This window comes from Maniola jurtina, chromosome 8 (genome assembly GCF_905333055.1).
Source record: "Maniola jurtina chromosome 8, ilManJurt1.1, whole genome shotgun sequence".
Lineage (NCBI taxonomy): Eukaryota > Metazoa > Arthropoda > Insecta > Lepidoptera > Nymphalidae > Maniola > Maniola jurtina.
Genome location: NC_060036.1, coordinates 1,080,713 through 1,091,409, shown reverse-complemented (window position 1 = coordinate 1,091,409; position 10,697 = coordinate 1,080,713). Strand labels below are relative to the sequence as shown.

Sequence of the window (10,697 nt, the reverse complement as noted above, 5' to 3'; positions counted from 1 at the left end):
TTTCTAGAATATGTCTGCAAAATTTCATGGACTTTGGTTGCTTAATATTCAAATGAAATTGGAACTACGATTGTATGAAACGTGTGACGGAGAGAGCCCTGTTAAATCTACTTTATAGACTCAACTGTAACACAAGCTGTATACCTAATTAAATACATCGGTCAATGAAAAACATGCTTCATAATAATATGCGCTTATAGGTACCTAATAATAATATTATACTTACAATAAATATCGAAATTTTTCGAACCTTGGTAATTATGAAATATTTATGTACAAACTTATACTAAATATAATATACAGTTGGTACCTACTTTCATTTATTATCTTAATGTAGGTACTTAACCAAGCATTTCGCATACAAAACTTATTTGGGCTTATACATTATCATAATTGCATTAATTAGGGGCGACCTCATAAGGTACCGTGTAACCAGTTATAAAGGTAAAAATATTAAAAAGATAAGAAAAAATATCATAAAGGCAAAAGATAAATGGCGTCAAGTCGTTAATTCACTGCTAATTAAACGAACACCTTTTCGACATCAATCAAAAAGTTGTTGAAATACAAGAAATTGGTTCGAGAAAACCTGATTCTGAGTAATGAGTAAAAAACTTCGTTTTCATTAGTGACACGTTGGAGCACGATCATTATTTATTACAATTTTTAAGCTCTACACATAATGATGCTGCAGCAAACGGAGAATAATTGTTAGAGATTTTCTGTGATAGAAAATGCCCGTAGAAAAAACCGTACAAGTGCCAGTCAGACTCGCAAATGAATGGTTCCGTACCATTATGCAATTATTGATAACATTTTTCCGTACCTCTAAGAAAAAAGGAAACCTTATAGGACCACTTTGTAGTCTGTCTGTCTGTCTGCCCGTCTGTCGTGTCTATCAAGAAAACCTATAGGGTATACTTCTCGTTTACCTATAGACATGTTTGACAGGTAGGTCTTATAGCACAAGTAAAGAAAAAAAAACCGAATACTGTAAAAAAATAAATTAAAATGTGTTAATGAACAGATAATAAAATTAGTATTTTCAACTTCCAAAGTAAGAACTATACCAAGTGGGGTATCATATGAAAAAGCTCTACTTCTACATTCCAAAACAGATTTTTATTTATTTTTATGCATAAAAGTTTTTGATTTATCGTCTAAAATGTCGAAAAAATTACTCAAGTACCCTCCGAAGCGAGTCTGAGTCGCACTTGGCTGATTTTTGTTTTTTTTGGGATGGAACCACAAAATGGTTGAAGGATATTTCGCTTTGCTTGTGCTTTAAGATTGCTGCACTTATAGGTTTTGTTTCCATTGACGGGTCTTGACACACACGACAGACCAACAGATTCTCTAAGTATTAGTCAAAATATAAGTACCTAGTTACAACTTTTATTGAAACTTCCAAAAACAGTATTATAATATAAAGAATATAAAAAAAAGCATGCATAATGTGGCCATGACCTACTGGAAACCGAGACAGGGATAAAAACTTCCTGCATAATGTACGAAATACTGCAAATTCATTTGAATTTGACCAATAAATATCAGACCTTTGACGGTTTATATCAGTAGCTACCTACCAATGGTAGCTAAAGGTATAGGTATTTAATTTTGAAAGAAAACTTTAATCACCCGTCAAAAATGGGTTAAAAAACACATAACTTGCTGATGTCGATAATTTCGTACACATGGTAAATCCATGGTTTAAAACGATAAAAATCTGATAGTAAACTTTAGCAAGCAATTTAGAAAGGACTTGAGAATAGTGAAAATTACGTAAAAAATAAATAGCAACCTAATTATTCATTATATTATTCAATTTAGGTAATAATGATTATAGTAGTAAATAAGATTATATTATGTACTTACCTATTAAGCGTAAGTATTATCAAACACACCTAGTCTCTCCTTTCACTAAAGGTTGTCTGGTGGAGATTGCTTTAAGCAATAAGGTCGCCTTTGCACACAATTGTTTTTAGTTTATAGTTTTGTCTTGGGTTTTTCTTGTTTTGTGTGCAATAAAGTTTTTTATGTATCTCTATCTATAGATCTACCTAAGTACCTATTTCGTCTGTTTGAGTTGAGATGAATGTATTAAAAATTTCATACAATAATTTCATTATTATCACCTTAACTTAAATGTTTAAAATCACTATAATACCCGGCAGGAAATATTGCACATCGAACTTTAGAAAGAGATATTGGTTTTGTAGAGCGTTGTCTCTGTCGTTGAAGTAACGAAATGTCACATAGGTATGAGTGTGACACAGACGGTGCTCTAGGAAGCCGAAATCTAAGTTCAATGTGCAATGTTCCCTACCCGGGTACTTTACTCGGCTTCGCTTCCAATTTCACTCCGCCTTAAATTGCTTTATTTTCGGCCTAGACAGTAGCTAATGTACTAGTAATTCATACACTGCGCCATCGCATTATTTTATCAAGTAGGTACTTAAGAGGGGTCTCTCCGTCACTCGTTCCATACAAACGTAGTTCCGATTTCATTTGAATATTAAGCAACCAAAGTCCATGAAATTTTGCAGACATATTCTAGAAACTAATATCTATGTCTGTGGTTTTCTAGATTTCTGTTAAAATATTCGGTTTCAAAGTTAAGCGGTATTAAAAATTCACATACAAACCTTTGAGCCCCTGTAATTTTGAAAAATCTAAAACACCACAGACACAGATATTAGTTTCTAGAATATGTCTGCAAAATTTCATGGACTTTGGTTGCTTAGTATTCAAATGAAATTGGAATACGATTGTATGGAGTAAGTGACGGAGAGAGCCCTGTTAATTTCAATTTATTCCAAATATACCAAAAACCAGACTTCAGCTGCAAGGTCAAAATATTCAAGTACATAACACTACATTATTCACGTATGACCGACGCCGAAATGTCAGAATTATACACGGACCGAACTGCAAATATGCAGTTGGCATATAATGTCGGTCATTTATCAGGAAAACTCAACATCAATTCAGTGTGCCTCATGAATGATGTATCCATTTTGATGCGACTATACAAAGTATACTATTAGCATTAATAAATCTGATCAAATTGTGATAGTGCTGACTGCTTATCTAGGATTATGAAATAGTTTCAGTTTTATGCTCTTCCGTACCTCAAAAGGAAAAACGGAACCCTACTAGGATCAGTTTGTTGTCTGTCTGTTCGTCTGACCGTCTATCCGTCTGTCCGTCTGTCGTGTCTGTCAAGAAACCTATGGGTGACCTAGAATCATGAAATTCGACAGGTAGGTAGGTCTTATAGCACAAGTAAAAGGAAAAAATCCAGAAACCGTTAATATGTGGTTACATCACGAAAAAAAAACCGGTCAAGTGCGAGTCAGACTCGCGCACTGAGGGTTCCGTACTCGTGTATTTTTCCAACATTTAGCACGATAAATCAAAAACTACGATACATAAAAATAAATAAAAATCTGTTTTAGAATGTACAGGTAAAGTATTCCTTTCGTATGATACCCCACTTGGTATAGTTACTGTTATGTGTAAAACTGCATTTATTAATCGTGCATGTCAAATAATGATTCAGTAGCCAATAAACCATGAGTTAAAGTAGACGTGTTTCCTTTCTTCTGAAAGCCAATTCAAGTGAACCTTATTACCACAACATATGGTCCTTCGAGCCGGATCGAATTCGCGAGTTACGATTCTAAAAATACATTCCTACCGGCGATAATACATTTTTGTTCGAAGCGTGGACATTTACTTACCTACGTAATCTATCATTCATTACTTTGCGAAGTTATACAAAAATTATGCTGTTTTAGAAGATAATTTAAAGTGAACGTGTGTTTGTAGTGAAATACAATGAGTGTACCACTAAGTAATGAACAACAACAGTTGGTAAATGCATTGGAAGACACGTATAATTTATTACAAAAAGCACAAACCAACTTAAAGAAATGTTCAAAGCAGAGATTAACGCGAGGATACATTGAGGCGCGTCTGCAAAGTATTGAGGGATACTGGCAAAGTTTTAAGACTACGCATCAAGAACTGGTGAAATGTACACCAAAGTGCAAAAGGAACGAAATTCCGTATTTCCTCAACGAAGATTTCTTTGTCGTCGAAGATTTGTACACTTGCACCGTGGGGGATTTAAGGGATATGCTTTCATCGCCGTCACAGCTCTCACAACCAACAGCAAGTATGAAACACAATGAATCTATTGTGAAATTACCTCGAATAGAAATACCAAAGTTCACCGGATCTTATGAAGACTGGCCTACATTCAGAGACCTATTTACATCATTAGTTCACAATTCATCATTAAGTAAGGTTGAAAAGTTACACTACCTTAAGACAAGTGTCGTCGGTGAACCTGCTGAACTCCTTAAACATGTTTACGTATTGGAGTCAAATTACGAACAGGCTTGGAACATACTGAACCATAGATATGGTAACAAAAGATTAATCGTAAATTCCTTACTGCACAAATTATTTAATTTGAAGAAACTCACTTCACCCTCCGCTAACCACTTAAAAAACTTATTGGATACCACCACTCAGTGTCTGAACAATCTTAAAAATCAAGACATACCTACGGACTCCTGGGATCAAATTATTATTTATCTAGTTGTTCAAAAATTAGATACGGACACTCACAAAGATTGGGAAGAGTACTCATTTCGAGAAGACACGAATAGATTACCTGCCTGGGTTGAGCTAAGGACATTTCTGGAGACAAAATTCCGATCATTGGAGATGGTGAACCCCACAACTATTAAGGCGAAATCTTTCCATGTGACCACTTCAGAAGATAACGACTTTGCCTCACCACCAAGAACGTGCTATATGTGTAAAGCTGATCACAATCTATGTCACTGTAAAGAATTTTGTAGCTTACAACCATCAGAACGATGTGAATTTATTAAGAAAAATAGGCTTTGCTACAATTGCATGATGATGGGACATTCAGTGATAAGATGTAGGGTACCGACATCTTGTAAGATATGCCATCGCCGACACCACACATTATTACATACTAGCGACGGAGCAGCTGAAAATGTAGAATTACATCACAGTCTAATAGAAGAAGAAGAAGAAGCAGAACCTAAATCAGAAAAACCAGAGCAATCAGACATTGCAATATCTACACACTTTGCTTCCGGAAAGTCGACATCACTACTACCTACTGCCTTAGTCATAGTAAAGGATGATGAGGGTCATAATACAATTTTACGAGCTTTAGTGGATCAGGGTTCTCAAGCCAATTTTATTACCGAGAGAGCAGCACAACTATTGAAGATAAAAAGAATACAAGCTAAGGGAACAATCACAGGGGTTGGTAATACACAAACAACAGTTAATCACATGGCACAGCTCGAGATCTTATCTAAATATGAGGAGGAATTTAAGCTTAGCATAAATGCGTACATAATGCCGACGCGATTAACGACCCAATTGCCATCAAAACCTATTACAAGTACAGTCTATACGTCACATATACAAGGAATCACTCTAGCTGATCCAAGCTTCAACACACCAGGGCGAATCGACATGTTGTTAGGAGTTGAAGTTTATGCGCAGATATTGAAGGCTGATATTCTGAACGGTCCTCCAGGCTCTCCATGTGCTCAGTATACAAGCCTCGGCTGGATTTTATTCGGAGATATACATGAAGAAACTTCACAAGAACAAATACTTGTAACGCATCATGAATTCAAGGTAGATGACATGAGGGACGGAGATACAGATATAACAAGAATGTACACTAAAGATAAAGAAGATTGTGGAACCATATACAAGGAAACACGTAACAGAAATGAAGATGGGCGATACCGAACAGAAAATCCAAAATCAAAGAGGCTATTACAGCTAGAAAGGTGTTCCAAGAAGGATAAGAAATTAAAGGTTAAATATACACAAATAATGAATGAATACGGTGAAAAGAGACCTAATATAGAACGAAATCCTAAAGACGAAAGAAACAATCCAGGCTTTTATCTAGTTATCTTTTATTTTATTTTTTATCTTTTAATTCATCGTCCAGTTTTTAAATACGATATTCAAACTACGCAGACTAGTTCGATATTCGATACCTCATATATAGGTACAAAATATAATGTAGCATTCAACATCGAATTGCGTTTGAAAAATGTAGAATATGTCTCAGACATACAAAAGATAAATCAACAGTTTCCCCAACCAACCACCAAGGAAGATAAGGATTTTCAACGCATTCTTTGGCACCCTAACAACCAATATCCAGTTAAGGAGCACCGTATCGTTATGGTGACGTTTAGTACTGCATGTGCACCATATCTCGCGGTAAAAACTCTTCACCAAATTCCCAGTGATGAAAAGCAGATTAACTTGGGAGATGACATGCTGAAGTTTCATATAAAATTACCGCCTGTGTTGTTTATCATAACAAAGAGAAAAATATTGTCTGATATACAAACTCGGTTTACTCCTCTTGGTTGTTTGGCTCCTTCACTTGTACCTGCAAAATTAATTATACAAAAGGTATGGCTTCGAGATTTACAGTGGGAAGAAGAACCGGAACCTGAAATTAAAAATGAATGGTTAGAAGTCAGAGAAAGTTTAAATGGCGTTACACATACAAAGGCGAATAGATCGTTAGACACTTTACAAAAAACTTTGAAGGAGGTTACTATACTTGAATATTGTGATGCTTCGATGAAGGCTGAGGAAGCCGTTCTCCTCTTCAAGTCACTGAAACAAATCGGCGAGGCGATGCGAATGTATATGACCCAAATATTCCAACTCTATGATCGTATTATCAGAGCTACAAGGAGACCCTAATAGACGGGCCAGATCTTTGTTAGAAATAGGGCGATCACAATACTCGAGAAAGTTGAAAATAAATGGTACCACATGCAATACCAAAACAGAAGAATTTAGCTGTAGAAAGATTAAATAATGAAGATACCGAACAAGAGAAGGTAAAACCAATGGATACGTACTTGAGCTGAGTGTTAAGGTTGTAGATACCACTTCAGTTTGTAAAAAAAACTGAAGGAAAGCCTCCAGGAAAGGGACATTTAGGACAGATAGTTAATATACATCCTGATCCCGATAGACTCACTAGAGTTTATAGTGTGAAAAGTGGATACAGCAATGTAAACCGATCTATTTCTATGTTTTGTTTTATACCAGTTGATCTAATTAAGTAATGAATTAATGAATTTTGTATACCTATTTGTTTTACACAATTTAAAATTTAATTTGTCTATATTTAAGTATGATGCGAGAAAACCATTTTATTGTCAGCGATAAAATAGTTGCTTAGATGATTTATACATGCTGTAATGGACCTAATTTCGTGAAATCATTTAATATGTTTAAAGAATAATTATTTAATTAAAAGGTCTCTTAGAGCCCTTTTGGCGGGCGGCATGTTATGTGTAAAACTGCATTTATTAATCGTGCATGTCAAATAATGATTCAGTAGCCAATAAACCATGAGTTAAAGTAGACGTGTTTCCTTTCTTCTGAAAGCCAATTCAAGTGAACCTTATTACCACAACAGTTACCTTACTTTGAAAATTGAAACACATTTTAATTTTTTTTTTTACCTGTATTTGTACTATAAGACCTACCAAATTTCATGATTCTAGGTCAATGGGAAGTACCCTATAGGTTTCTTGACAGACACGACGGACAGACAACAAAGTGATCCTATAAGGGTTCCGTATTTCCTTTTGAGGTACGGGAACCCTAAAAAAATTAAAAAGTTGTTATGAACAAATAATTTAGTACTTAGTGAGGTTTCTGTCGTGGCTAAGTTACCACTTTTAGCGCTCCGGTACGATGCCGTGTAGAAACTGATATGGGGTATCACACTAATATTATAAAGGCGAAAGTTTGTATGTGTGTGTGTGTGTATGTTTGTTACTCCTTCACGCAAAAACCACTGGCTACTTTTTATCCCGGAAAACCAAAGAGTTCCCACGGGATTTCGAAAAACCTAAATCCACGCGGACGAAGTCGCTTGCGTCAGAACTCCCATACCCCTTCCAAGTTAGTCCGCTAACATAATTTGTATCGATACAACACTATCAAATGCAGTACTGAATGATTCATGAAGTCGATCCATAAATCTGTTGTCGGCTAGAAATAAGATTTTTTGGCTAAAACCGAATTTACACATTATTGATACGGGTTTTATAAGCTTGTAAATAAGTGCGTCTGGTGCTTGACACAGACAGTTGAGGATAGTGCGCACACTTGCCGACAAAATTATCATACCTTCTTCCTGCCCCAAACTCCCGTTTAAACTATACGATATCCTCCCTCCTAATATTCCCTGTCCTTTAAATCTTGAATATTTCTTAATGTTATTGTTTATGTTATTTTTAGGGTTCCGTACCTCAAAAGGAAAAACGAAACCCTTATAGGATCACTTTGTTGTCTGTCTGTCTGTCTGTCCGTCCGTCCGTCCGTCCATCCGTCCGTCGTGTCTGTCAAGAAAACCTATAGGGTACTTCCCGTTGACCTAGAATCATGAAATTTGGCAGGTAGGTAGGTCTTACAGCACAAGTAAAGGAATAAATCTAAAAACCGTGAATTCGTGGTTGTGTCCGTGTGGTGGTAAAATACCAAGTGGGGTATCAAATGACAGGGCTTTACCTGTACAATGTACATTCTAAAACAGTTTTTTGTTTATTTTTATACATAACAGTTTTTGATTTATCGTGCAAAATGTCGGAAAAAATACCCGAGTACGGAACCCTCGGTGCGCGAGTCTGACTCACACTTGGCCGGTTTTTTTATATAAAAAATAGTGAGTAAAGAAGCAAAATGTTTCGTGCGTGTAGATGGAATGCCGACGACATAAGAATGGAAACTCGCGCGACGTCTTGCGGTTTGGTGGTAAAATGGTACGAATTGTTATTTGAACTATCTTACAGTGTGCGAAGCCTCCAAATAGTGCAGTGTGGAGATCATTTGTCAAGTGGCAGCATTAATATTTCATGTGTCAGTGTATTTTGACGTTTCGCCTCCGTAAGTGCATTGACGGCTCTTGTCTGCGCATACGTAATAGAAAGACACCATTTCGTATACCTAGATTATTATTTATTTATTTTAGGTGCTAAATGATGCCCGTGACTTCGTTCGCGTGGATTTCGATTTTTACGGATATAAGTTCGCCCTTGACTGCAATCTCACCTAGTGGTAAGTGATGATGCAGTCTAAGACGATACGGGCTAACCTGGAAGGGGTTTAGCAGTTTTCATTAAACCCATATTCCTTTGGTTTCTACAGGCATCGTATCGGAACATTAAATCGCTTTGCGGCACGCATTTACTAGTAGGGTGATTACTAGCCACGGCCGAAGCCTCCCACCAAACCAGACCAGAAGTTTAGAGATTATAAAATTCCAAAGTCCTGCCGGTAATCGAATACGGGACCTCCCACTTATAACTTACCTCTGCCCCAGGAATGCCGTCGAAAAACGGATGGCTTTTGAAAAATCCTGTAGTTCCTCCAAACACACAGATTTTACGAGAAGCTACTTCCTTATTTTTTAAGCAGACTAAGGAAAACTGGGAAAACTAAAGCATTTAAAGGAAATAAAAACCGGCCAAGTGCGAGTCAGACTCGCGCACTGAGGGTTCCGTACTCAGGTATTTTTTCCAACATTTTGCACAATCAAAAACTATTTTACATAAAAATAAATTAATATCTGTTTTAGAAAGTACAGGTAAAGCCCTTTCATATTATGATACTCCACTTGGTATAGTTATCTTAATTTGAAAATTGAAACACATTTAAATTTTTTAAATGATGTAACCACGAATTCACGGTTTCAGATTTATTCCTGTACTTGTGCTATAAGACCTACCTACCAAATTTCATGATTCTAGGTCAACGGGAAGTACCCTATAGGTTTCTTGACAGACACGACGGACGGACGGACGGACGGACAGACAGACAGACACAAAATGATCCTATAAGGCTTCCGTTTTTCCTTTTGAGGTACGGGACCCTAAAAATCAGCTTATCTTTACATTTCACCTGTATCAGAATATTTGTCAGGTGTTAATAGTTGATACTAAAGAGTAGAGGGCATTTACACAAACGGTCCTAAAGATAAACACCTATGTCATCAGTAGGTAGCATGTCGTGTAATTTACGGCAATCGTCTAAGTATCAGTATTAAAAAATCGTAAAACCTTAAACAGATCCACTTTGATGGTGTATACCTAAAATAAAAGCGCTTCTAAGTATAGTACGGTTCAATTTAGTGTAAGGTTTTTGACAATTTTGTATGTTCGGAATATTTTTAATATAAAAGCAATCGTAAGGAAATCTTTTTATATTCTATTGTTTTTGACCGACAAGCTCTTTGCCCAGCAGTGGGAGATTAAGTATGTTGCTTTATCACAAATACCATAATCATTTCATTCTGTTCGTTCGATATCATTCTTCTTTTTTTAAGACAAGTAGGTACGTAAAATGGTGGATTTCATCATCATTATCTTAACCCATCTCTAGCCCACTACTGAGCACAGGTCTCGTCTCAGAATAAGAAGGTATAAAGTCGAATTTACATTACAAATCTTGCCTGCCATGCTGGCCAAGTGTGAATCGTCACATTTCACACACGTTTGGGCACATTAATGAGGACTCTCAGACATGTAGATTGCCTCAGAATGTTTCTCTTACCCGTTAAATCCAGTTTCTTTTTTTCTTGA

General features: G+C 36.2%; 1 protein-coding gene across 1 annotated transcript; it reads left to right on the top strand.

The window, feature by feature from the left end:
• Positions 1-3,840: 3,840 nt before the first annotated feature.
• LOC123867689 lies at positions 3,841-6,801 on the top strand. The gene has a single exon (XM_045909870.1). It carries the CDS (start codon positions 3,841-3,843, stop codon positions 6,799-6,801), a length of 2,961 nt encoding a protein of 986 aa, XP_045765826.1.
• The last annotated feature ends 3,896 nt before the right edge of the window (positions 6,802-10,697 follow it).